The 27,139-nt window shown below is 52.0% G+C and overlaps 2 protein-coding genes across 3 annotated transcripts; one reads left to right on the forward strand and one right to left on the reverse strand.

Annotated features, from left to right (window-relative positions):
- The first annotated feature begins 672 nt into the window (after positions 1-672).
- UBALD1 (UBA like domain containing 1) lies at positions 673-4,421 on the forward strand. 2 transcript variants are annotated; one of them, XM_083711900.1, is made up of 3 exons: positions 673-1,511; positions 2,439-2,501; positions 3,661-4,421. In XM_083711900.1, the coding sequence occupies exons 1-3, from the start codon at positions 1,362-1,364 to the stop codon at positions 3,940-3,942; spliced, it is 495 nt and encodes a 164-aa protein (XP_083568026.1). In that variant the 5' UTR covers positions 673-1,361; the 3' UTR covers positions 3,943-4,421. The 2 variants fall into 2 exon arrangements, with proteins under 2 accessions (XP_083568026.1, XP_083568025.1); XM_083711899.1 differs by having other exon boundaries at positions 678-849.
- Positions 4,422-5,408: 987 nt separating this feature from the next.
- Positions 5,409-24,637, reverse strand: LOC310831164 (uncharacterized protein C16orf96). Its single transcript, XM_083711542.1, has 16 exons — positions 23,940-24,637; positions 23,231-23,335; positions 22,265-22,345; positions 19,910-19,984; positions 18,222-18,360; positions 16,775-16,848; positions 16,526-16,636; positions 15,587-15,661; positions 15,286-15,450; positions 14,245-14,363; positions 11,326-11,388; positions 10,679-10,765; positions 8,582-8,741; positions 7,836-7,935; positions 7,375-7,461; positions 5,409-6,408 (listed from the first exon to the last, which is right to left on the reverse strand). The coding sequence occupies exons 1-16, from the start codon at positions 24,360-24,362 to the stop codon at positions 6,263-6,265; spliced, it is 2,010 nt and encodes a 669-aa protein (XP_083567668.1). The 5' UTR covers positions 24,363-24,637; the 3' UTR covers positions 5,409-6,262.
- Positions 24,638-27,139: the final 2,502 nt, after the last annotated feature.

Raw genomic sequence — 27,139 nt, forward strand, 5'->3', positions numbered from 1 at the left:
CGACTGGCCACGCACTCTGCGTAGGTTCAGGAACACGCCACTGGGGGAAACGTCAGCATCCCAAGCGGCCCTGGGGGCTGAGCCTTGTCCCCCGAGGTCATGGGTAGGCAAACTAAGGTCCGGGGGCCGGATGCGGCCCAATCGCCTTCTCAATCCGGCCCTCGGATGGTGCGGGAATCAGCGTGTTTTTACATGAGTCGAATGTGTGCTTTTATTTCAAATGCATCTCTGGGTTATTTGTGGGGCATAGGAATTCATTCATTTTTTTCTTCAAAATATTATCCGGCCCCCCACAAGGTCTGAGGGACAGTGGACCGGCCCCCGGCTGAAAAAGTTTGCTGACCCCCGCCTAAGTAAAGAAGGGCAGACGGCTTTCGCGTGCCAGCGCGGAGTGCGCGCGTCCAGAGGCGCAGGAGAAGCCGAGCCCCCGTCCTCTTCCCTATGGCATCTCCGCTGCAACCCCCCCCTCGAGGCACTCTGTACATGCTCAGAGGGCGGCCCGTCGCGCCCAGAGAGGGAAGCCGGCGGCGCGGCAGGACTCCCCGGACGGCAGCGCCGCGCGCAGCCGCTTGGCCGAGCAGGCGGAGGCAGAGGCGGAGCCCAAGCCCAGCTGGCAGCGTCCCCGCCCGCCGGGCCGCCCCCTCCGGCTGCCCCGCCGCGCCTGGCCCTGCCCGGTCCGGCCCGCGGCGGGCGAGAAGCCGAAGGCGCGCCATGGCCTGGGCGTCGGGGGGCAGCGGCGCCTCGGAGGAGCTGAAGCAGCAGCTGCTGATCGGCCAGTTCGTGGCGGCCGCCGGCTGCGCCGCCGACCAAGCCCGGCAGCTCCTGCAGGCCGCCCACTGGCAGTACGAGGTGGGCCGCCCGGGGGAAGGGCTGAGCCGCCTCTCGGCTTGGGAAAGGTCTAATATTGGGGGGTGGGGGGGAGAGAAAGCAAGAGGCGTCCGGGGTTGGTAGGATCGGAGCGGGATTCCGCCCTCGGGGCATGGGCAGAGTGCCTGCCCTTCGCGCTCTTGCGTGGGCCACTTTGCGCATCTCAGAGCTGGGTTCAATGGTTGCGCCTAGCCGGGGAGAGAGGGGGCTCCTTCCTCCTCCCCAGCCAGCCGGGCCTGATCCGTGCCCCAACCGGTTCCCGTGGAGTAACAGGTGTCCGAGGCCGGTCCGGGATGGGGGAGATGCAAGAGAAAGGAAAGAGGAAAGTTCCGACCAGAAAAGCCCGGTGTTTGCGACGAATGCACAATAACGTGTCATAAAATGCCGCTCACATTCCAGCAGCGCCCTGCAGGATTCCAGGCATCTGGACCCAGCAACCCTGATGGACTACAACTCCCATCCTCCCTGACCGCTGGTCCTGGTAGCTGGGGACGATGGGAGTTGTAGTCCAACAACAGCTGGGGACCCGGGTTCGAGGAAGACCAGCGCTGATCAGTGCCTGGATGGGGGACCAGCTGGAGACCTCAAATGTAGCTGCTGCCTCGGGTTCCATGGAAGAAAGATGGGATATAAATGCAAGACAGGTAAATAAATGCACCTGTACATCTCCCTCCCCCTGAAAAAAGTGCCTTGCAAACCCCACCAACAGAACTTCCAAAGCTCATGAACTTTTTCCTGGCTTCTGCTAGAAGCTACTTGCTTCTGGAGGAAGTGTGTTTGTTTGCTGGGAGGGAAGGAAGGAAGGGAATTCAAATATTGAGTCTTCGGTTTGCTCAGTCAAAGAGCAAAGGACACATTCTAGCACCTGCGGATCCTATTAAAGGTCTATCCTCCCATTAAAATCCTGCTCTAACCAGGACTGAGATTATCTCCCTCCTCACCTTGCGGGGTGGGGGCTCCCTTGTGTTCCACCACCACCTCCCTTCTGTGCACAGGGGACCCTCCATTCTCCTGCCCCGGAGTGCCTTCATTCATTCTTTCATTTATATCCCACCTTTTACTTCCAAGGAGCTCAAGATGGCGTACCTGACTCTCCCCTTCCTCCTTTAATCCCCACAACAGCCCTGTGAGGTCGCCTAGGCTGAGAGAGGCAGTGGCTGGCTCAAGACCCGAGAGCTTCCCAACCTAAGTGGGGATTTGAACCCTGGTCTCTGCTGGGTCCTGGTCCCCCCGCTCTAACCACTACACCACGCCGGCTCTTTCCCCAGCTACCTAGCTGCCTCTAGAGCAGGGTTTCCCAAACCTGGGTCTCCAGCTGTTTTTGGACTACAATTCCCATCATCCCTGACCATTGATCCTGCTAGCTAGCGATGATTGGAACTGTAGTTCAAAAAACAGCTAGAGACCCAAGTTTTGGCAACTCTAATCCCTGACTGGAATTGCCTTTGGCCCTTTAATTGTGTGCATGTGCGCATCTGTGCATCAGTCTTAACAGCATCTAAGGCGTAGGACTGCAGGCCAGCCAGCAACACTCTGGTTACCTTGTCTTCCCGTTTCCCCCCTTTCTACAGACAGCCCTCAGCGCGTTCTTCCAAGAATCCGGCATCCCCTACAGCCATCCCCCTCATCAGATGGTAAGTGGCCTGCAAAACGTTTCCTCCTTGAGATGTTTATGGGATGAACAGGGCTTCCAGAACCTGGAAGTGAGTTTTGAGTGTGGATGGGGTCAGGCAGGAGAGAGGAGTGCTTGCTTACCCCCCTTGGTCTGCAGAGAACCTAAGAAGAGCCTGTGTCCAGCAACCAGAGGCAGGATTGAGGGGAACACAACTGGTTTGTCCGCACTGGGCAACAAGGGGCGCCACAACAAGGACTTAGAAGGCAAGAGGTGGGATGGGGGCTGCCTTTTGGCAACATGCAGGGCCCTGGTGAAATTTGAAAGCCCAAAGCCACCATCCTGTTCTCCCAGTGGCCAGCTGGACTCCCCTGGGGGAATCCACCCACAAGACCTGGGCACAGAGCAACTTTTGCCGCCTGTAGTTTCCAGCAACGGACCTTCAGAAGCATGGCTGACCATCGAGGCCCAGCATGGCCGTCCTGGTTAGGAGCCATTGATTGCCCTCTTCTCTGTGAATTGGGCTCATCTTCTTCTAAAGCAGGGGTCAGCAAACTTTTTCAGCAGAGGGCCGGTCCACTGTCCCTGAGACCTTGTGGGGGGCCGGACTATATTTGGGGGGGTGGGGAATGAACGAATTCCTATGCCCCACAAATAAGCCAGAGATGCTTTTTAAATAAAAGGACACATTCTTCTCATGTAAAAACACGCTGATTCTCGGACCGTCTGCAGGCCGGATTTAGAAGGCGATTGGGCCGCATCCGGCTCCCGGGCCTTAGGTTGCCTCCCCATGTTCTAAAGCCATCTAGGTTGGCCTTCAGGAGTTTAATTATGTCGTGTGTGAAGGACCTTCTTTTCTCTGTCCTGATTCTTCCAACTTTCAGCCTTGTTGGGTCTCCCTCTCTCAACCCCCCCTCCCAACCCCCCGGGGCTGCTGCAATTGGGGACAGGACTGAGGACCTTCTTCCTTCTGCATGCCTAGCAGATGCTCAGCCTCCTTCGTGACAGGCTTTGCCCAACATCCTCTGCCTTGTTTTTCTCTGGCGACAAACAAGATGAGCCAAAGGGATGCAGAGACCGGGATTTTGTCACGGTTGTGACTCTGCCGCGGGAAGGACGGCTCTGTGGTAATGCTGGGGGGCACCCCCTCTGACCCCCCCTCTTGTCTTCTTTCCCTGCAGATGTGCACGCCTGCCAACACGCCCGCCACCCCGCCCAGCTTTCCCGAGGCCCTCGCCATGTTCTCCCGCCTCAAGGCCTCGGAGCCAGCCGCTTCTCCTCCCCTTCCGCCACCCCCACTGCCCCAGCCCGGAGCCTTTCCCTGGCCGGCCTGCTCCCTGCCTGGGCAGCCGGGTGCATGGACTGCCAGCCACCCTCTGCAACCGGCAGGCTGGCCTGGCAGCCTCTCCCAGCAAGGCAGCTCCGAGCCAAAGACCAGTGCCACGCTGGAGGCCGAGAGATGAGGAGACAAGGCCACGCAGCAGATACGTGGTGAGACCCACAACGCTTCAGAGACACAGACAGAGAAGCCCCTGACAGCCCCAGGGGTGTTGCTTGACTCTGGAGGTGGGTGGCACCAGGCCTAGCTGCAAGGGGGAGGCTGGTGCCAAGGTCTCTGTGTGGGTGTTGTGTTTGGGATGCCCTCAGAGCTAGGTGGGCATGAGAGAGTTCTGCTTCCCCACTCCAGTGCCTTTCCTGTATGCGGGGGTGGGGGGCTGTTGCAGGCTTTTCCTGGAGGAAACCCACCCCTGTTGGGCTCCCAGCGATTCCCTTCTCTGCTGTCTCTGGCACCTCAGCTCTGCCCAAAGTGGGTATTGCCACCCATGGACCAAACCGCATGCTCAGATTTCAACTGCCCCCCATGGAAAAGTGGTTGGGGTTTTGGTTTTGTTCTGGTTTAATAATTTGCCATTTTTTAAAAGGATTAAATTTCTTTTCTGGATGTGTTGTTTGTGTCATGGCTTGGGAGGAGCGATTGGGGGGGGGTGGAGACTGGATGCTGCTGCACTCCAACCTTCAACTCACTGCAAAGGAGCCTTGGGGCGGGGGTGGGGCAAAAGGGGCGGTCCGACCTGGGTGCCACTTGGGCCCCTGCCTCCCCCCAGCTGTAGAGCGGCCGAGGGCACATGCCATCCATACAGGCGTCTGCATGGGCTGCCTCTCGCACAGCAACCATAAGGGATGCCGCACATGCACAGTTTGTACGGGATGCTCTTCCCCGGGTGCTGGAGAGGGTTCTTCCGCCACTGCTTGGAGCAAGGCTGCGCAGAATGCCTGGGGGGCTGCCCCCTTGTGCCCCAGGCCAGGTTCCCATGCTCTCTCCAGGCAGGGAGGGCTGAGTTCAGCTCTGCCCCCCCCCCCCCAGCTGCTCATCCTCTTCTGCTGCCTGAGGTGAAATGGGAGGGTGTGGAAGGTGTTGCCAAAGCCATGCTTAGCGGGGTTTTGTACCTGCGGCTCCCAGCGAGATCTTGCAGGGCTCTTGTGAGATTTCCCTGGAAGCCACCCCATTGGAGTCTGCCACCTAAGGCAGCCACCTCAGTTGCCTCATGGATGGGCCGGCTGTGGCCTGAACTCTGCTCCAGGCAACCTCCACTCCAGAGTTTCCTCCTAGGCCAGGATCCAGCCACATCTCCTTAGTCACATGGGGACGGGGAGGCTGTCATGCGCCTTCCGTGATGTGGACGGAGGCGTCCAAAAGGAAAAGGGGCCGTGTCAGAGACCCCCCCCCCAGCAAAGGATAAGAGAAGGGCCTGCGTGTATCTGCTGTGTGCTTGGGGCTGGCTCACGGCTAAGGGGGTCCTTCAAAGGTTGTCTCAGGCTTCCCACCCATCCCAAAATACCCTCAAAGAAGGCCCAGTGGTTCTAACCCCCCATGCTCCAACTTCTGTGACCCTTGCCAAATGCGACAGGAGGAATGGCTGGCAGCAAATTAAGAAAACAGAAAAAAACTTTATGGGTTCTGTTTCTTCCTCACTCAACAAACTCTTAAGTCACATCCACCCAAGGACAGAATCGGGAGTAGCTCCAGGGGTCTCATAGGGGGGCATTTGGGGGTTTGTGGCCCTCCCAGGGAAGAACTGGGGGGGGGGACTGGCAGGCGGCAAGAGCTGGAGAGGAGTTGGTGCCAGCTTTTGCCCCGGGGTATAATTCACGTGCCCACAGATAAAGTGGGGAGGGGGGGTCATTGCATGCACAGCTCACCTCCTTGCAAACTCCAGGAAATGCCCCCATAATCTTTCTCTCTCTGGCATCTAAAGCTCACCTTTCCCATTAAAGTAAGACTCATTCGGACAACCTCCAGCTTCCACTTTGTATGTGGGCATGAGTGGACCCGTGGGGAGAGGGACGAGCTGCGTTGACTGTGGCCCCCGGGCAGGGGACAGGGTCTTCCAAAAGGGGCATTCTGGCAACTGGGTGGGGAGAGGCCTGGGGGCACCTGGCCGGACCCCCTCCTGCTCCTGGCTGGGGGCAAACTCTGCCCCTCCCCTGCCAGCACCCAGCTGCTCACCAACTGCTGTTGCTAAGGCCCCCCCCAATCTCCCAGGGGCAACTGGGCCTCTATAGGCAGCAGCTGGTGGCAGGTGGTGCCAGGGTTGGTTTTGCCTGAAGTGCCCCTCTCAGTTGGGTGGCGAAAGGGAAGGGGGGAGGCCCAGCAGGGCAGCCCTGGAGCTACTCCTGAGTCGCAGCCCCATCTGCTGGGGGAGGGAGGCACCCGCAATTAACACAAGGGATGGGCGGGTGCTGTCTGGCAGAGCCGCCCAAGGGGCAAGCCACTGGCGCAGCTCACATGCCCGCCAACCTTCCACCGCTCTTGAAGTTGCTCTGGCTGAAGGTGGAGGCCACCGTCCCATCCACCGTCTCAAAGGTGATCTCCTGCTGCATCTGCAGCTGCTGCTGGCGTCCTGGCGCTATCCTTCGGACAGAAGGCACTGAGAAAGAGAGAGAAATCATATGAAAACGATGTATCTAACCCCGAGGAAAATGGCTAAAGTGTACAAAACAAATTCTGAAATGCGTTGGAAATGCAAAGAGAAAAAAGGGCACTTTCTGTCATATGTGGTGGGCATGTACCGGTACATTGGTAAAGGCTTTCTGGGAAATGATATACAACGAGTTAAAGAAAATGTTTAAAAATACATTTGTCCAAAAACCAGAAGCCTTTTTACTAGGTATAATAAGTGAAGAGGTCCCAAGAGAAGATAAAAGACTTTTTATGTATGCAACGACGGCAGCAAGAATGATAGTAGCCCAGAAATGGAAGGATGGAGGAGTATCAACAAAAGAAGAATGGCAGGTAAAACCGACGGGAGTATGTGGAGATGGCGAAATTGATGGGGAAAATCCAAAACCAGGAAGATCAAGTCTTTTCTAAAGACTGGAGTAAATTTGTAATTTATTTAAAAGACCACTGTAAACAGTTAAAATCTTTGGCAGGGATGTAAAGACACTTGTGGCATTTTTTATGGTAATTATGGTTATATAATAGATAGAAAACGGTAAAAGATGCAGTAATATTAATTTTATCTTAAAGATGGAACCCATGGAGGGAGGGAAGGAGGTCTGAGGGTTCGAAAGAACTCTGTATTTTAATGTTTGAAATGGTTTTGTTTTATATGCATACAATTTTTCAAAAAATTATTAAAAAGAGAGAGAAAGAAGCAACAGCCGTTTGTGCTTTCTGCTGCCATACGATTTAGCAACTTCAATACAGCCTTTGCTGGATCCAAGCTCAAAGCACCTCTGTGGAGGAGGGATTCTCTTATTTGGTCCATTCCGCAGCTCCCAGCTGGTACCATCCCCCACGGATCACGGCCCCCGAGTCCGATTCCAGCCCCTCTTCCCTGGTGCCCAGTTGCCAGTGTTTCCCCCAGCCCAGGCGCGCTTAGAAGACTCACATGCATAGGGCGAGGCGCTGACGTCGGCATAGGCAGAGCGGACTCTCTCCATCCTGATCCCCAGGGGGGGCCGGGGACACTTCAGGACTGGCAGGGGAGGGAAGCGAGAAGGCCGGTCAGCCCACCACCGGAAGCCCCTGAACCTGCTCCTCCTCCTCCCCTTCCCCAATGGCTGCCTGCTTGCTCACTCATCTGTCTCTTGCTCCAGCAGGAGAGGCAGTGTGGTGTAGTGGGTAGAGTTGGCACACTAGACCGGGGAGACCAGGGGGAGAGATGAGATACGCTGCTCGGAACCCCTGTTTTAATTCTGCTTCAAGCCAGTCGTGGAAAAAAACCCATCAATAGAGAGAGAGAGAGAGATAGAGGCCAGGTCTTTGTGCGGGTGAAGCCCCAGGCAGAAGAGCAACCGGACCCCAAAGAGGACTGCCATAGACATGCCCACTGCCCTCAAAGTGCCGCACCTGTGAATTCCCTCTGAAGGGCGAGGGAGCGCTCGACTGCTTGGGAGTCCACCCGGCCTTTGTAGAGGACGCCGTTGACGCCAAGGATGTCCACCTCGGTCTGAAAGGGGGACAAAGGCTGTGAGAGATGAGCTGAGCCAAGGCCCAGTAAGGACAGAGTGGAGTGTGGGCAAAATGAAACAAATGGAGGCAGGGCCTTTCCAGCGTTGGCCCCTCCAGAGAGGTCGGCCTACACAATGACCTTTTTAGGCACCAGGTGAAAACAATGGCAGTCGTAAATATTTCTTCCCTCTGCTTTTTGCTGGTTTACGTTTTTAGTTTCAAGTTGCATTTGATGTTTTTATTCTTTAGTTTTTACTCGTAAGCCCCCAACAGGGCATTTATCACTTGGTGGCATATGAATATTGGGAATCACGAAACAAACAGACCCAGCCCAGGCCCACTACCAGCTCAGATATCTTGAAGAAAGTGTTACCACCAAATGCCTTCACAGAGGAGGAGAGAAGGACCAGCAGTCGAATCTACCTCCCGGCAGTTTTGGGGGGCTTTGGCTTTTCAGCTGGGCTTGCCGGCTTCTTGGCCAGCCCTGCCTGGCCACCAGCAGAAGGCTGGACTAGATGGGCTTTTGGTGCCCCAGATCCAGCAGGACCACTCTTAGCTGCTGTGGTCCTTCAGGCAGATCTCCCACCCAGCACCCAGCACCCTCCCCCCAGCAGGCGGCTCGAGGTGGCCCAGCGGCCGCTCACATTGTCGTAAGTGATGGCTGTCGGGTCTCCGTAGGGGTAGATGGTGGTGAGGTCCTGGGATCGGGTCAGGCGTTTGATGCTGCATGCTTGGTGGTGGGCCTGGCACTGCCAGCAGGTCTGCGGGGGCTGGGCACCACTGGCCTCGCTGGCCTCCCCGTCCCTGAGGAAAGAAGACACAGCCACGGGGCTCAACATCAAGGGCTGGAGACTGCCAAGTCCCCTGGACGATGCCTTAATGGGATGCCGGCTACAAACCTCGTTTCACTGAACTATTCAGTTTCCTCAGAAGGAAATAGAAAGATCATAAACCTTAAATGACCAAAATTCACAGGAAGGGGATAAAACTCCCCAAAATTCTGAAGTATTGCAATCCTAGCTCAACCTAGGTGAAGCAAAAGGCAGCAATAAAGGATTAAGGACTCAATTTCTAATACTGAATTTACAAAAAAGGTTTGAAAACCTAAATGGCAAGTTTTAGACAAAGCCCAACTTAGAGGAAGCAAAGCACAGTAATAAAGAGTTGAGGATTCAGCTATTAAAATTCTAGTGTTGCCTTTACAAAAAGGTTTAAAAAACCTAAATGGCACAAATTCAAAAAAGGGAATACAAGATAAACCTGTTTTAGATTTTAAACAGACTCAAGAACAGGGCTGAAACGTTCCCATGGTCTAGATGTTACTGTTGGTGTTAAATAGTCATTTAAGGTTTATGATTTTTCTATTTCCTTCTAAAGGGATGCAGGTGGCGCTGTGGGTTAAACCACAGAGCCTAGGACTTGCCGATCAGAAGGTTGGCGGTCGTTGCTCGGTCCCTGCTCCTGCCAACCTAGCAGTTCGAAAGCACCTCAAAGTGCAAATAGATAAATAGGTACCGTTCCGGCGGGAAGGTAAACGGCGTTTCCGTGCGCTGCTCTGGTTCGCCAGAAGTGGCTTAGTCATGCTGGTCACATGACTCGGAAGCTGTACTCCGGCTCCCTCGGCCAATAAAGCGAGATGAGCGCCACAACCCCAGAGTCGGCCACGACTGGACCTAATGGTCGGGGTCCCTTTACCTTTACCTTACTATTTCCTTCTGAGGAAACTGAATAGTTCAGGTAAACGAGATTTGTAGCCAATTTTAGGTTTTTCTAATTTTTTCCCATAAACTCTTTGATTTGTATTAGTTTATTTTCATAAGATAATATTTCCTGTCGATTACTTCTCGTTTCAGGGATTTTCACGGTATTTCATTTGTTTTGTGCAATTTCTCGGTTACGTGACTGTCTTTTTTCTACTAGCCCCCTGGACAATGGCACTCACCAGAGAGGTGCCGGAACTGAGTTCCTGTGAGTTCCCCCTGAGAGAGAAAAAAACCCCTGGCCCTGGGGACAAAAGGGACGTTGGCGAGAGGCTGGCCACCAGAAACAGGAAGGTAAAATACATTGAACCAGAGAGAATGAGGCTTCTCCAAACTTCCTCTTGTCTCACTGCCTTTCCTCCAGAGAAAACTGCTCTTTAGGGCTCAATCGGACGGAGCACATGGCAGCTGGGTTTTCCGAAGGTTGCTGTTTGTCCTGGTTTAAAGGGAGAGGAGTGGGACGAGGGGGAATCTGCTCCGACCCATGTCTAGAAATCACAGATGAAGCAGAAAACTGCCCAGACGAGGGTTGCAGCATTTCAAGAAGTATCCAGATACAAAAAATTGATGAGCTATTTTTTGGGGGGGGGGGGAGACATTTTGCCAATTTTTAGAAATTTCCCCCAAATGGTAATTTTGCCATTGGAGTCCTGGATATGTCCCGGGGAAACTGGACGTATGACCTGGGAGAAGTGGGTGTCTGCAGCTCTAGATCTGGGATGGGGGTGGGGTTCCCCTGCACAGGGCGCCAAGCCGAGGGGGTGCAAAATTGAGAACATCCTTAATTGAGAAGATCCATTTGAGGGAGCCAAATCTTGGCCTTGCACAGGGAGCCGTATCGTGAAAGATTCTGCCTGCCCCTGATTTCAGATGCAGAAAGGGCCCAGGGCTCCTGTCCCTCCCCGCATCTCTCTGAGTGGGGTGATCAGCAGGGCTCCCCAACCGCAACTCCCATCCCCCATCACAGTGCCCCCTCCTCACTTCCTCTGCAGCCGTGTCAGGTGTTCGTAGCCACTGGCACTAGCCGGACGACGGCGTGCGCTGCCCTTCCGCATGGTCACCATGTGTCTGCAAAGAAGAAAAGAGAGGGGGGTGAGACGGGGGAGCTGTTAGAATTCCTGCTCCGTGTCTGCAGTCATGGGATTGTTGTCTATCACATGACGGTGTACATTTTGACTCCACAGAGTGGGAAGTGATGGAGACAGGATGTTTGTGTTATTGTGTTCCATGAAGTGGGACTATTGTCCTTTGTTCTTTTTCTCTTTGCTGTCTGATGCTAGAGAGAGGGGGAGCCATGTTGCAGTGCTCCGTGGGTGTTTATATGTAAATAAAGTAGATTAGCCAAAATGCTGAGTTGCTGAGGTCTGTTACGCAAGTTGCACAAACTCTGCGGATCCCTAAGTGTGCCGGTGTCTGTTGGCATCGGTCGCTGTGATGTTCGGGTTGAAGAAAACTTTTGAAGCTCCTGAACTATCGACTAGGAGGCAGGGAACATGCCAGTCGGGCATGTGTCCCTACCAGGGTCCTACTCGAGTGTAGGCTGAACTCCTGAAAGCCCAGGGCTGCCTCCCCCACAAAGCAGCCACCCTCCTCCCACCCTGCAAGGTACCAAGGGGGTCTGTACTCACGGCCCGGTCATCATGGTCACCGGCCGGTCGCAGGAGATGCACTTCACTCTCTCAAAGAGCTGTCTGAAAAGCACAAGGAGACCCGAGTTGACCACCTGAGGAAGGATGGCCTTTTACCATCCATCTTCCATGGAATAACCCTGAAGATGTCTCACGTGGCAGGTTGGGTGGGGGCCAGCACCCGCACAGCCGGCAGAACAACCCTTGGAGGTGAGCCTTTAATATGTCATTATATTTGTACTTCAAGTTCGATTTGGTAAATCTCCCCTGGAAAGGCTAATGTTTGACGCAACCGGTCTGGGAAAATTAATGAGCAGATGACTAGAATTTATTTCATCAGAACTGAGGGAAGATGGCAGCTGCCAGCAGTGAAAATACTTTTGGATTGATTCGGCAGAAATACCAGCGTGTGAGGAGATACTGCAAATGGACGGGGAATCATACACATAAAATTCACACAGAAACATATCATTGTTTACGTCATCTCGCTTGTGGGAACAACTCAGAGGCTGTGAAAGAAGGAATGTGAACAACAGGAAGATTTAAAGGAAGTATTGGAAATGACTATCAAAAGCAGGAGATATGAGACGATCAGAGCCCCCCCCTGAACTTGAAGCATGGGAAGCCCCAATAAATTATAATTCCCAATAAATAAATTCCCAATAAATTATAATTCAGCAGAATATTTGGATTATTTGATATGTATATGTATAATTTGGAATATTTAATGTGATTTGATTGGGTTGTTAAAATGGAAAACTTAATAAGAATGATTTTTTTAAAAAAGAACAAGCCAGTCCCCTTGCCAGCCTGCGCTCTGCCACTCGGGCATCTGTGCCAAGCCCTGTTTCAGGAAAGTCCCTTCCCAGAGCGACAGGGAGGGCTTCGAGGACCAAGGAGGTGGCAGGCAGAAAGTGACAAAGGCTTGCTTTCTTCATATGCAGAGTGAGGCAAGCCCCTCTCCTCCTGGAATGCAAGTTGTAAATTCCCAGGACAGCAAAAGGCAGACAGAAGGGCAGCAGCTTTCAGACACACAGAGGAGGAGAGGCAACCTGGAGAATCTGCTCATGAGTTTCCTCAGACTAGGAGGATGAGCAGAGTTCGGGCTTGGCGTCAGGCCAACAGAAGGCGGAGCAGATGGCGTATATCCTGCTGGAAAAGAGTCTACCTTGCAGTGGGCTCAACTGACCCATCGAGTGAGGAAGATTGAGCTGTGTGCTCGGACTGAACTACTGTGTAAATCCCAATAAATCGGAAAGTTATAAAACCGCCAGCCTGCTGTCTCTTGGTGTGAGAGGGAGATCATAAATCCCGACACCCTGCAAGCCTTGAGGCAGATTTGCAGCGGTGCTGCAATAATAAACAAAAAATACTTACACAAATGTATAAATTATTAAATAATATACAAATAGATCAAGGAATTAAAAGTAAGAATATGTTAAGGTGGGAACAAGATTTAGGTTATGAAATTGAATACAAAGATTGGGTTAAATTTGGGACAAAAAATATAAATTTTACGGCTTCTTATCAATTGAAAGAAAATTTCATGAAGATGCATCATAGATGGTATATGTCACCAGATAGGTTGGCAAAAATGAAAAAATCGGGTGATAATAAGTGTTGGAGGTGTAATAGAATGATTGGAACATTATACCATATGTGGTGGTCATGTCTGGAAATTAAGAAATATTGGAATATGATAAAGGTAAAGGTAAAGGTACCCCTGCCCGTACGGGCCAGTCTTGACAGACTCTGGGGTTGTGCGCCCATCTCACTCAAGAGGCCAGGGGCCAGCGCTGTCCGGAGACACTTCCGGGTCACGTGGCCAGCGTGACAAAGCTGCATCTGGCGAGCCAGCGCAGCACACGGAAACGCCGTTTACCTTCCCGCCAGTAAGCGGTCCCTATTTATCTACTTGCACCCGGAGGTGCTTTCGAACTGCTAGGTTGGCAGGCGCTGGGACCGAGCAGCGGGAGCGCACCCCGCCGCAGGGATTCGAACCGCTGACCTTTCGATCGGCAAGTCCTAGGCGCTGAGGCTTTAACCCACAGCGCCACCTGCGAAATTAAGAAGCTAATAAAACATCACATAATAAAAGAGCAGAATCATATTTATTAGGAATTTTGAATGGTGACATCCTGAATGACAAAATTAATATTTTATTGCACGCGACAACAGCAGTGAGAATGTTAATAGCCAATAATTGGAAAGGGAATTACGTTCCAATCAAAGAAGAATGACTGACTAAATTTTGCGAATACTTGGAATTAGCAAAGCTGACTGATTTGATAAGACAAAATGATTAAATGATGTTTAAATGATTATTTATGTAGACAAAGATTAAGTGTAAGGTATTGTTTGTGTTTAGAATAGATTTATGAAAGATTTAGAAAACTTATTGATTAGAATATTTGTATGAGATTGTATGGGAAAAATACGGAATAACAGATACAATTTTGCTTAAAATGTATATAGGAGGTGCAGTGTAAACAATGGAAGTCAATCAAGGAAATTTTATTATTGAGCTATTTGTAGAATAAATTTGGAAGAAATTCTTCAATTTTTCTTCTTCTTTTTCTCCTTCTTTTTCGTTTTCTTTTTTCTTTTCTTCTTTTTTTTGTTCTTTTTTATATATGTGTGCTTATCTGAAATATATATGTATGTACGTATTCGCAGTGTTTTGCTTGTATTTTGTAATAATTATGTTAAATAAAAGTTATTTTTTTAAAGAAATGAAAGTTATGAAACCAGGAGATCATAAATCCTGACACGCTGCAAGCCTTGAGGCAGATTTGCAGCGGTGCTGCACAAATTAGTGGCTGCTGGCACTGCAGAGGGGATGCCCTTGCCCTGCCTCTCACGACGATGGAGAGAAGATGCTCAGCCCCAGCTTCCCTGCCAACCCCCCCCCCCACTCACTTCTTAAAGCCAGCGGCACTGTCTGCGTCAAAGCGGGGGCCCTCACTCAGGTACTTCTTGACGACCTGCCACACCTGCTCCAGCTGCCGGCTCAGAGGGTCCAGGGCCATGCGGTCCAGCTGTGGGGAGGTGTCAAGAGTGAGCCAGTGGTCAGTCGCACTGTGCACGTTGAAGTTAACGCTTTATTAGCCAGGCCAGGATCCGCACAGACTTGCCGGAGTGTCTGGCCAAATGAGCACAGCAGCTCATCCACAGTAGGTCTTGCCCCTCCCCACGGATCAGTGGCCGAGACTAAAGGTCGAGATGATATACACATTTTAATAACAACGTCCCCACATCTGGCTATGTCTCCTCCTCTCCAGGGTTTTCCCCAAGCAATCTGAGACTATGCCTATGTGAAGTTAACTTCTCCTCCCTCCTCTTCATGCCTCTCCTGGTTCTGGGAGACCAGCAGGAGTGGCAGCAGGAGAGGGAGACCCCTGTGCCTCTTCACCAGCCGGACTCATCTCTGCCTCTTGGCCTCCCTCCTCTCCTGTTTCAGCTTCTGCCTCTGATTCTGGACTTCTCTCTGCCGCTGACTCTCCCAGCTCACACAGCCCTGTTCCTTCTTCTGACACCTCCTCTCAGTCTTCTCCCTCTGACCCCTCATCATCATCCCACTGCCACTCCCTGGGCTCTGAGCCTTCTTCCCTTGGGGGTTGCCCAGCTACTTCCTCCCACCATTCCTCTACGTCCAACCAGCCCATGACACCAGGCAAGGAACGCCAGGAGGTTTTGAGCCCCAAGAATGCAGGCTGGGAACTTTGCCCACTGCTAAGGATGTCTGCCAGGGCTGGGTCACCCAGGAGGCAGACAGAGACATTCGCCTCAGGTGGTGGATTCCAAGGAGCAGTGGTTTCCGGGTGCAAAATCACACAGAGGCCTCCGCTCTCGCAAGGTCTTGCTGGAACCCGGAAACCACATGACCCCAGTAAGCGAGGCTTCAGCCGGGCTGCCCCTGATGCCCGCCTGCGCTTGGTGGCTCTGCCGGGAGGGCATCACCTTGCAGTCCATGTCGGTGAAGAGCTTCTCCAGGGCCTTCTGCCAGTCCTTGTCCTGCAGGGACATCTTTTGCAGCAGGTCCTGCATCATCTCGCTCAGCTGGGCGGTGGCGGACTGCAGCTCCACATGGTTCACCTTGGCCTCCAGCTGGCTCTTGTCGGCTTTCTGCGGGGAGAAGCAGCAAGGCCCTCCAGCAGCAGGGGGGCCAAGGAAGACAGCCCTCCCCTAGAGGCTAAGCACTCAGACCATGCGCCTCCCCTGGAGGCATGAGCCCCCTCCCAGCTCCACGCGGTCCACTTACCACGTTCATCTCTTCCTGGATCAGGGCTTTGTCTGCCTTTGTGATATCCAGCTGCTCCAACATGATGCGCATGGTCTGTGCACAGGAACAGAAGCCGCACTTGAAACCGGCATTTATGCCCCGAGATTATTCAGAACACACCTGTGTGTGTGTCCAGGCACCGGGGATTTTTGCACAAGTTTTAAAGTGATATTTTTCATTATACAATATAATAAAAAAACCCAATCTAAGCAAGAGTAAAACAAAAAGAGAGAAGAAGAGGTAAAAAAAAGAAAAGAAAAGCCCTCTCTCAGGGGTAAATCTTAACCTTTGCCTCACCCAAAAGGGGTAGACCCTCTCAGCTCTTCCCTTTAGTCTCCCAGCTTCCCACCCTGGGAGATCTTCCCTGCCTCTCACACAGGCATTGGCTGGCAGCAGGGTAGTTGATCCAGTGTATGTTGGCTGTGAAAAAGGCAAATTCCAGCTCAGACCGCATGGCTTTTACAAGCCATTCTTGTGTTGCTATATCAATAATATAGGAACTTTCACCACTGAACTAAACCAAGTTGTACTGCCTGTGTTTTCTGGCTGATGTATGGAAAGGTGCATGAAATAGACCTTTGGAGAGTATGTAAGTAAACCATTTTCAACTCACCCAATGTGTGGTCTTTTTCTACACAAGGCGAAGAGGGGAACTTCGGAAGAGACTTAGAAGGGCATATTCTAACAGCCTATATAATGTCTCCAAACTTTGCTGTATATTTTGTGGTTTTAAAACTCTGTGGGGGCTCTCTTACCAAAGAGTACTTGCCCCAAATTTGGATCCTGGCATCCAGGAATTCTCCTTTTATACCCTATATTCCCCTTGCCATCAGCAGTGACGGCTATCGACAGCTACTAGCTAGACGGACCCCCTTCTGATTTTCTCACAGAGTTTCCCAGGTGAGTGACGCTGCTCACCTGGATGTCTGACGTGCTCTTCATCAGCCTCTCCATGCCCGTCTGCAGCTTCTCACACTGATCCTTCAGTCTCTGCATCTGATCCATGGTGCCCTTCAGCGATTCCTTGCCCTGGGGAAAGCAAGCAAAGGAGCTGGGAGACCCTTGGGTGCTACCGGGTGCACACCCACCTGGCAGGCAACAGCTGGGTGGTGTGGAGGACCTTATTGAGCGCCCCCTTCCCCTCCTGCCCCGTGCTCCAAAAGTCACCTTCTCAGCCTGACTTTGGATCCAATTTATTCGATCTAGCAGAGACTCCATTTCAGGTGGTTCTCCAGAAAGACCTGCAAGCAGAGAGAAGGCTCACAGCTGGGCTGCCTCATCCTCCAAATTTCTGGAGGAGAGAGCAGTGATGGCTCCTAGTCACCCTGCCCTCCACAGTCAGAGGCAGCCACATTCTGAATCCCAGGGGCTGGAAACTGCAGGAAGGAAAAGTTGCTCTTCTATGTGGGGTGTGATACATAAGGAGCAGTCAAGTACAACATTCCTTGTTTTCCTAGAGTGGACATGCAGGGGAGTGTTTGGTCCAGCCAGTTTAAAACTTCCTGTTTCCTCCTGACTGGGACATACTTCCTTTGCAGGTGACTAGAGGTTGGCATGACCTTACCTGTCCAGGTAACAAAAGGAAAAGGCACACAGCACCCTCTCTCTCTTTGACTTCCTCCGTCGTTGGAGCAGCTTTTTAGCTAGAGATGCTCTCTTGGCTTCCAGCCAACAGAGGACACTGGGATTATCCCCACATGGGATAGATCCACATGGATATACTTTGTAACTAAGTCTGCCTTCAGGGATCCAACTGTGAACTGATGTGAGTAAACTTCTTTCATATACTTTAACCAAGATTATGGTTCATTCTTTTAAGAGGAATATAAGGGGACTTACCAGGAACCTAACAGTGAGAGGCTTAAACAAACCTGCAACCAGCTATCTGCTGTGTGTTTAACAGGGGAATGTAAAACTCTGCTCAGTTATAGAACTTGCTAGCACAAGTTAGGAAGGATATTAATGAACAATATATCCTCTCCTGCCTCCCTGAATGTCCCACACTGCTCAAGTCCTGCTTACTGGTTTCCCCTTGGGGCAACTGGCTGGCAACTGGGAGAAGAGGAGGCTGCGCTGGATGGGCCATTGCTCTGACTCTGGAGGAGCCAAGGTAACTGTAACAGAGGGTGCCTCTGGGCATGCAGAGAGCGCATCTCTGCACTTGGCCCCTGAGCTCGGCTCCAGACCAGCCCACCAGCTGATGAGAAGAAGAAGAAGAGGAGGAGGAGGAGTTTGGATTTGATACCCCGCCTTTCACTCCCTTTAAGGAGTCTCAAAGCGGCTCACATTCTCCTTTCCCTTCCTCCCCCACAACAAACACTCTGTGAGGTGAGTGGGGCTGAGAGACTTCAGAGAAGTGTGACTGGCCCAAAGTCACCCAGCAGCTGCATGTGGAGGAGCGGAGACGCGAACCCGGTTCACCAGATTACGAGTCCACCGCTCTTAACCACTACCCCACACTGGCTCTCTGGGGTGGGTGGGTGTGCCTTCCAATTCCGCCCCAGACGTGTTGGTGGGGCCTCTGGGTCAGAAGGTGTCAGCCCCACCCCCAGTGTACGGTTCTTCCTTCCCACTGCCACGCTTGGGGTGGGTGTGGGGTCGCCCAGGGACTCACCCCGAAGGCCGGCTTGCTTCATCTGCTCCTCCAGCTGAGTGATTTGGGCCAGGAGCATTTCGTGCTTCTGGGGCAGCTGTCCCAGGGTAGCCAGCACTTCCCGGGACGACTTCTCCAAGCCCTCTGGGTCGGTGTAGCTCTGCAACACAAGCACATGTGTGGGAGGGAGGGGAAACCGGGGGGGGGGGGAGAGGAGAACGCCTGCCTTGCATGCAGAACGTCCCGAGTTCAATCCCTAGGCTGGGAGAGACCCAGAGAGCCACTGCTGCCTGCCAGAGCAGACAAAACTAGGCTGGGTGGAGCGAGGGTCTGACTGTTTGAGCCTTGAGTGAGAGCCATTTGACAGTGAGCCAAACTCATGGAATCATAGAGTTGGAAGGGACCCCGGAGGTCATCCAGTCCAACCCTCTGCAATGCTGGAATCTCAGCCCAAGCATCCATGGCAGATGGCCACCCAACCTCTGCTTAAAAACATCCCAGGAAGGAGAGCCCACCGTCTCCCAAGGGAGACCGTTCCACTGTCAAAGGGCTCTGTCAGAAAGTTCTGGCTTAAGGGCCAGATGTGGTGGTCAAGGAGAATCAGGCTTCTGCGGAATAGCATGGCCTTTGCATGAAGACCAGAGACATGGCTGCCTCCATGATGCTATGGGTGGCAGTGGCAATGGGAAGAGGCTTGGCCAGCCTTCCATGGACTGACCAGGGGGAGGTGTTAGGATATTTCCGTTCCACCTTAAAAGGGAGCAGGATGTTTGTGTCACAGCCTGCATATTTCCTGTTCACAGGATGTTTCTGCGTCTTTGCTTTCGTTCTCTCTCTGTGTGCCTGAACACGCAAGCAGGCAGTCATGTTTTTTCTTTGTTCTGACCAACGCTGAATAAACTGCTAAATAATGCTCTCCTGTGTGCATCTTTCGCTGTGCGAATTCTGCTGATAGAGTGTGCATCAGCTCTGAAATGTGGCAAGCTATTTTCTGGAGCTCGTGTCGCTAATTGCTGATACTGTATTTACGGGAGATCGATGATCGTCCGGAGGCGACGTGGGGGCCATGATGGGCTTTATCTCCCTGGCAGTATCCCAACAGGAGGGACCGAAGGAAAGGCCCCCTGCCCCCGGAGGCAGCTACATGAGCTGGCAGAGTTTCTTGACCTCCCGTGGCAAACGTAGACTCAAGTGGCATAGGGTTGCCATATTTCAAACAGTGAAAACCCAGAGAGAAAAGTGGTTGAGCTTTCCCCTGCCCTGCCTGGAAATTCCTAGAGACAGCCTATATTTAAAAATGTGGCTGGGGGGGGGGGAGGTGTTACTGGGTTATTGTTCTGATTTTGGTCTTATATTGTGGTCTTTTCTGTGAACCGCCCTGAGACCTCCGGGTACAGGGTGGTATATAAATGAAATAATAAATAAATATTCCAGATATGTCTGGGGTGTGTGGCAACCCTGGACTGGCAGGAGCTCTCAGGGCTGGTGGGCAGGGAGGGGTCTTCCCTGCCACCCCCTTCTAGTGGAGGTGTGCCAAGGATTGAAGGGGGTACCTTCTGCATGCCCAACAGGGATCCTGCTGCCTCTGCACTGAGGTTGTCCTCCCCACTCCCTTTTCTGCAGAGCTGCAGGATCTCATGCGAGGGCCGCCAGGGTGTGGGGGCTGGGAACCTGCCTTCCTGCCCCCCCCCTCTGCCCCCCACACCTACCTTTCCCGTGAGCATCTCGCAGAGGGAGCTCCAGCGCACCAGGTCCGAAGCGTCTGCCAAGGAGCCCAACCTCCCCTGCGTTGGGAAAGGAGCAGGTGAGGACCTGCGTGGGAAAGGCCATCGCTCACGGCCCAGCCTGGGAGCAATAAAGGCCGTAAAGAAACCAGGGGACTCCCCCCGCCCCACCCCACGCAGATGGGCTCAGCTTGGCTAAGCGGTCCTCCCGTATCGCCAGCCTCTGTGCATGAGCCACACTGAGCCACTTGTCTTGGTAGGGAAACTGGGCCCAGGGAGGGGCAGCAAAGCTCGCCTCTCCGCCCCCCACTGCTGTCTGTCCTGCTGAGCCGCTTTGTGGAAGGGTCCCTGATTATTATTAATAATAATAATAATAATAATAATAATAGTAATAATAAATTTTATTTATACCCCACCCTTCCCGGCCAAAGCCATGCTCAGGGTAGCTAATACCGGTAAAATTACAATAAAAACATAATGGGGGGGCAGAAACAATTTAAAATGCAGGTTAGAATGCAATTTAAAATGCAGCCTCATTTTAAAAGTAGCCCATAGATCAAAACCGTAAGAGGAGGGAAACATAAGGGTCAGACTGAGTCCAAACCAAAGGCCAGGCAAAACAGCTCTGTCTTGCAGGCCCTGAGGAAAGATGTCAAGTCCCGCAGAGCCCTGGTCTCTTGGGACAGAGCGTTCCACCAAGTCGGGGCCAGTACTGAAAAGGCCCTGGCCCTAGCTGAGACCAATCTAAACGCCTTGCGTCTTGGGACCTCCAAAGTGTTGTCATTTGTGGACCTTAAGGTCCTCCGTGGGGCATGCCAGGAGAGGTGGTCCCGTAGGTATGAGGGTCCTAGATCGCATAGGGCTTTAAAGGTCAAAACCTGGGACAACAGCCACCTCCTGCATTCCTCACCTTCATTGCGCTGCTGGAAGCCCCCCCCCCTTGACTGCTATGATTTGGTACAGGTGCTTATTATTAAATTTATATCCCTCCCACCCTCTCCAAGCGGACCAGGGCGGACGCCTGATGTTCCCCTCGCCTGCATCGATGCCCCTGCAGAGAGCTGGGCCAGGAAGAAGCAGGGCAGCGGCAACAAGAGGCGGGGGGGGGGGGGTCAAGAGAGAGGCAAGGATAGCACAAGGATGGAAGAATGAGGAAACCCCGGCAAAAGAACAGTGGCAAGAGAAATTGATGAACTATGCAGAACTGGCTAAACTGATATACAAACTGCCAGATAAGGACAACTGTGACTTCAAAGAAGAATGGGAGCTTTTCCCTCCAAAGTATTTAAAGAGACAACAAAATGAATTGGACTCCTTGGCAGGTTTTGAATAAACATACACAAATTTAGTGATTGATAACATGGTGGATAGATAATGTACGAACTGAAATAATTTTATAATATGCAGAGAATAACACGTGCTGAGAAATCAGAGACAGGAGCTGAGGGAAGTCTGGGGGGGGGAGGGAGGGTTTGGTGGGGAATGGGAAAAAGGGGGGGATAATGAATATGATATGTTTTGATATAGTGTTATGTTGAAATTGTTAATAAAAGATTTAAGAAGAGAGAGAGAGAGGTGTATTGTGCTCAGAGTGAGCTGTGGGTGTCCTGGGCTCACGTGCAAGGCTGGCTGGTCCCCCATCTAAAACAGGGACAAATCCTGCCTCTGGGGAAGGAGGTGGGTCTGCCTGGAAACCGCAGGAGGGGAGAGGCTGCTGTGCTTGTGGCTTTCCCAGAAGAGGCCCCTGGCTGGCCCCTGTGAGAAGAGGACGCTGGACGAGATGGGCCACTGGCCTAATTCAGCAGGTCCTTTTTACGATCTTAGGCTCAGAGGCAGCTTTGAGAAGAGCCGCCTGGTCCCAGGAAGGTAGGTCAGGAGGCTGGAAGGAAGGCATCGCTCTTGTCCCGCGTTTCTTCTTCTCGGCTCCAAACACACAAGCAACATTTAAGGCTCCTGTCCAGCCTCAGCACAGAGAAAGAGCATCTTCTCCACTGTTATGTACTGAGTTGAATAGGATCCAAAATGCTGCAGTCTGATTGGTCCTAGAACAATGGGATTCAGAATGCAGCAGTCTGATTGGTCCACAGGAGCCACCCAATCCAGCTCCAGGTGGAAGTGAATCCACAACCTGATTGGCCTACAGGAGAATCCCAGAATTAGCCAATCACGTGGGCCCATTGTGTAAATAATGTATATAAAGCAGACATTCTGGGGGAACTTCCATTCCTCACTACTATGAGCTGAATAAGGGGCATGAAATCCATTCTCGACTCCGAGTATATTTCATCCGCTTTCGCGATGTAGGGCAGGGCTGGTGGGAGTCAGGAAAGTTGCACTCACCAATTGCTCCCTGATCCCGTCCATCTTTCTGGACTGCTCATCTAATCGGGTGAGCTGCTCCCTCATTTCGTCAACGTTGAGCTGTTTATTTATCACATGGTTATTATGTAATAATAGTAAGTGGTATCAACTTTGGTCTCTAAGCATCTTACATAAAAGCCGTGAGCCAAACAATGGCATTGAGAATTCCACATTCACACTCTCCCACCGTAAAGCTCCGGAAGGGCAGTGTGGGTCAGGAGGACTCAAGCCCCCAAACCAGGGCTGAAATGGGTCCAGGCAGGGAATGAGCTTCCTCCAACAGCATCTGCAGCTGAACTGCTGCCACTTCATTGCCTCACCCCCCAAAAAGCGTATTGGTGATCCGGGCGGCATTCAGAGCTGCACAGAGGTGGGCAGTTTTGCCCACAAAGTACCTTGCAAAATTGTCTCTGGGGGTTCCAGAGTTAGGCTCTCCAAGATAGATGAAAGCAACCATTGCATTGCGTGGAAGACCTCCATTGGGTGGATAGCTGAAGATGCAATGAAGGTGACAAAGAAGGCCACGTTTGCAGCCTCCCCTGCCAAGAACTACGTGGCCCTTGCAAGTCTTGTGCCCCAGCCATCTTTGGGCCTGATCATGACCTCATAAACCAGGGGACTGCCCCAGCTCTGGAGGGCTGGAGAGTGCAGCTGTGCCAATGGCCCACTGTGCCTTGCATTTAACACAGAATAGGTGGACTTGCTGCTAATAATAATAATAATAAAACCAAGAGTAGAAAGAAGGGCTTTGAGCATGTCCAGAGTGCCTCCCCTTGCCAGCTGAGTAACCACAGTTGGGCTGTATATCTCTGAGAGGCACCTCTGGGGGCCTAGCCCAGGCAGGCTTCATTCACAGGGACCCCTTTGTTTTGAAAGAAAAATGCCCTCTGCCCCACTGCAAGATGCCCCTTTCTGATGTCATCTCCATCTTCTGGGGATACTCACTTTGGTGAAGTGCTCCTTCAGCTGCCCAAGCTCTCCTTGAAAGCCCTCGGTGGCTGTTTGCAGGGTGCAGATGTTGTTCAGCAGCTCCTGCAAGGTAGTCATGGCCTGGACAGGACAGAGAGGGAGTTAGTGACGGCTGGAACCAGAAGATGACACCTGGGGAGATCATCGACAGGAGGACTGGGCAGAGCTGGCCATTGATAGGAACTATGGAAAGTGTGCTCAGTCTACACACACACACACACACACACACACACACACACACACACACCTTTTCTGCAAAGCTCAGGCCCTCTCCTGTTCTGCACAAGCCACCCGTTTCTGCTCTTAGTCCTTGTCTGCCTGCAGACCTTTGAGTTCAGAAGTTGGATATGGACCGGGAATGGGGAGCCCAGGACCCTCCAGATGTTCTTGGGCCACAACATCCCTGGAATGTGGCCTATGCTGGCTGGCGCTGATGGGAACCAGAGTCCAGCAACCTCAGGAGGCCTCGCCCATCCCTGCCCTCAAGGCCTTGGCTACACCTTCCACAGGGGCAGGGCCATTTCCAGACCACCATCTGATCATGAATGGTGGCCCATTGCAAACATCATGGTCCCTTCTCTTTTACAGGTAGAGGGGCAGGGGGCCACATCCAGGAGTGCTGTGCCAGCTGCCCAGGAAAAAGAGGAAGGAAAGAAGGCGCCTTTCTTCCTTCGGGGAGACTCACCTTGGTCATCCCGGCCTCATTCATTTCCATCTTCTTCTTCAGCTGCATAATCTGCCACATGTCCTGGGCTGGCTGGGCAGCTCCTTGGCTGCGGGCCAGCAGCTCGGCGGTGGTGGGAGCCTCGTTCAGGAAATTCAGCTGCTTCTCGAGCGCCACAACCCTGTCGTGCAGCTGGTGGAAGATGGAGCTGGATTTCTTGGCCGGCTGGACCACGTCGGAGGTCGCCACACTTGTGGCCAGGTCTTTCGGGGGCTTGATGAAGTCCAGCTCGTCGTCGGTGATTTCCTTCTTCATGTCTTTCAAGTGGAGGTGATCCAAGAGGCTGTGCAGGAATAAATGGAGGGCGTTGAAGTTGACATTGCCCAGTTCTGGTGTCCCAATGGCCAGGTTGATCAGCTCTGCAAAGGAGATGCTGTGGGTCATGATTCTTCTGGCAGCCGGCCTCCAAAGAGCCGGGTATCGAGATTTCCACTCCGAGGTTAGCTAGTTGTCTTGGGGACGGGACAGCAACACAGCCCAGTAGGTTCTGAGTTAATCAGTCACTGACAATGTGCGCATGGGATTTATCTGGGGAAAACACCGTCAAGCTTGCTGCTCGGAGTTCTGCTCAGCGCGGAAAGTTTCTGCTGGTTGCTAGGAGATGCTGGAACACGGGGAGATCTGGAAGATGGGCAGCGCAGGCAGGGAACCAGCCGAGCCTGTCGTGAATCACGGCGGTGCTTGGATAGGAGCCAGATTAGCCACATACTCAAATGGCATTTGGTGCCAAGGGAAGGTGCTCTTGGAAATGAGGGAGGGACGGGGAAGACTGGAAGACTGTGCCTTGGCACCCTGGGAGCTGGGCAGAGGCTGGCAAGTCGCACTCCTTCCCCTGGTGCCCACCAAACTAGAGCCACTGGCAAGTTCTAACCCAGCTGCTGCTCCTGGCAGAGCCAGGAAACCTTTTCCTTAATGTCTTTTTGTTTTGTTTTAATTATACTTTTCAGGTTTATACATTTCATTAATTTTACAATCATTTTAACATTTCAAAGCTTGACTTCCTTCCCCCTCTTTCTGCGGTTCCTTAAATTTATTTTTGAATATCTTCTGCATATCCAAATTCATTTAATTTGCTCATTTAATTATCTACTTAAAATATATACTCATATGAATCTTCAGGTTGTTACAATAATCCTGCCAGTCAGTTTATCTGTTTGCAATTTATCTGTAAATATTCAATAAACAATTTCCATTATTTTATTAAAAGTTTGTTATCTTGATTTCTTATTCTTCAGGTAAGTTTTGCCATTTCTGCATATTCCATAAGTTTTTGTATCCATTCTTCCTTTGCTGGAACTTCTGCTTCTTTCCATTTTGGGGCGAGTAGCATTCTTGCTGGGACGCAGGTGGCGCTGTGGGTTAAAGCCTCAGCACCTAGGACTTGCTGATCGAAAGGTTGGCGGTTCGAATCCCTGCGTCGGGGTGCGCTCCCGCTGCTCGGTCCCAGCGCCTGCCAACCTAGCAGTTCGAAAGCACCTCCGGGTGCAAGTAGATAAATAGGGACCGCTTACCAGCGGGAAGGTAAACGGCGTTTCCGTGTGCGGCTCTGGCTCGCCAGAGCAGCGATGTCACGCTGGCCACGTGACCCGGAAGTGTCTCCGGACAGCGCTGGCCCCTGGCCTCTTGAGTGAGATGGGCGCACAACCCCAGAGTCTGTCAAGACTGGCCCGTACGGGCAGGGGTACCTTTACCTTTTAGCATTCTTGCTGCTGTAGTCGCACACATGAATAAGTTTCTATGCAATTTAGGTAGTTCTGTCCCTATAATTCTCAAGAGAAAAGCTTCTGTTTTCTGTTTTTTTTTTAACAAAGGTTATTTTAAACATCCTTTTCAATTCCATTATATATCATTTTCTTTAATGTCTCAGAACTGTTTGGTTGACGAACTGCTCACCTTGCAATTGATTAGACCAGAAAACCAGAAATAAAATTAAAATATCTACCCAAAGTAAGAATTTAAGAAGCTGCTGGATGAGGCCAATGGCAGGATCTGAACACAAGCGCCCTCCCCAAGCCTGTGGTCTCCAGCACTGCTGCCTCTAACTGTGGAGGTGACAGAGACATCGTGACTAGTAGTAGCCATCGACAGCCCTCTCCTCCATTAATTTGCCCAGTCCTTTAAAAAAAGGACGTGGGTGGTGCTGTGGGTGAAACCACAGAGCCTAGGGCTTGCTGATCAGAAGGTTGACGGTTTGAATCCCTGCAATGGGGTGAGCTCCCGTTGCTCGGTCCCTGATCCTGCCCACCTAGCAGTTCGAAAGCACACTAGTGCAAGTAGATAAATAGGTACCGCTCTGGCGGGAAGGTAAATGGCGTTTCCATGCGCTGCTCTGGTTCGCCAGAAGCGGCTTAGTCCTGCTATCCACATGACCCGGAAGCTGTCTGTGGAAAAATGCCAGCTCCAAAGCGTGCAACCCCAGAGTCATACACGACTAGACCAAATGGTTAGGGGTCCCTTTACCTTTTAAAAAGCCATCCAAGTTGGTCATCTCCGCCTCCTGTGGCAGAGTTCCACAGACTCAGGAGAGATAAAGAAAGTCCTTCTTCATGCAGCGCAGAGTTAAAACTATGGAACTCCCTCCCACAGGAAGCAGCCTTTAAAAGAGGACTGGGCAAAATCATGGGGGTGGCTATTAATGGCTACTAATTGGGATGCAGAGACGCTGCCTGGCTGGACCCTAGGAGAACACAGGATGCTGGTCCAGCAGAGAAGGGCCATTGGCCTCATCCAGCAGCAGGCTACTCTGATTCTCCTAGGTTGTTAAAGAAACAAACAGCTGCTCTCTCTCAGTTGCTATTCCAGGTGGGGAAGGAATCGCAGAATCGGAGAGCTGGAAGGGATCCCGGTGATTGTCTCGTCCAACCCTGCGCAGTGCAGGAATATTTTGCCTGAGATGGGGCTCCCTGGAATTAAGAGTCTCTCCCGACGGAGCCATCCCAGTTTTTGCTGCAATTCTGCATTGCAGGGGGTGGAAATGGACCAGATCCTTGGGATCCCTTCCAACTCCTACAGTTCTGTGAGCAGGCAAGGCAGTCTCAGCACCAGTTAACACCACAAGAAAGAACTTGCCCACACACATCTAGAACAAGGACGTGAGTTTCAATCTATATTTCTTTTTTTAAAATTTAAATGCTTTTTAATACTAAAAGGCTATAAGAAAC

This window comes from Podarcis gaigeae (assembly GCF_964106915.1).
Source record: "Podarcis gaigeae genome assembly, chromosome: 14".
NCBI lineage: Eukaryota > Metazoa > Chordata > Lepidosauria > Squamata > Lacertidae > Podarcis > Podarcis gaigeae.

Coding starts and splice junctions, on each gene's coding strand:
- UBALD1 (XM_083711900.1), top strand. CDS start 1,362: ATGGGAGTTGTAGTCCAACAACAGCTGGGGACCCGGGTTCGAGGAAGA. Junction 1,512..2,438: donor GGGATATAAATGCAAGACAG/GTAAATAAATGC, acceptor CCCTTTCTACAG/ACAGCCCTCAGCGCGTTCTT. Junction 2,502..3,660: donor GCCATCCCCCTCATCAGATG/GTAAGTGGCCTG, acceptor CTTTCCCTGCAG/ATGTGCACGCCTGCCAACAC.
- LOC310831164 (XM_083711542.1), bottom strand. CDS start 24,362: ATGACCCACAGCATCTCCTTTGCAGAGCTGATCAACCTGGCCATTGGG. Junction 15,662..16,525: donor AGAGCACGTCAGACATCCAG/GTGAGCAGCGTC, acceptor TCCTGTGCACAG/ACCATGCGCATCATGTTGGA. Junction 14,364..15,285: donor TCACCGACATGGACTGCAAG/GTGATGCCCTCC, acceptor ACCTCCCCACAG/CTGGACCGCATGGCCCTGGA.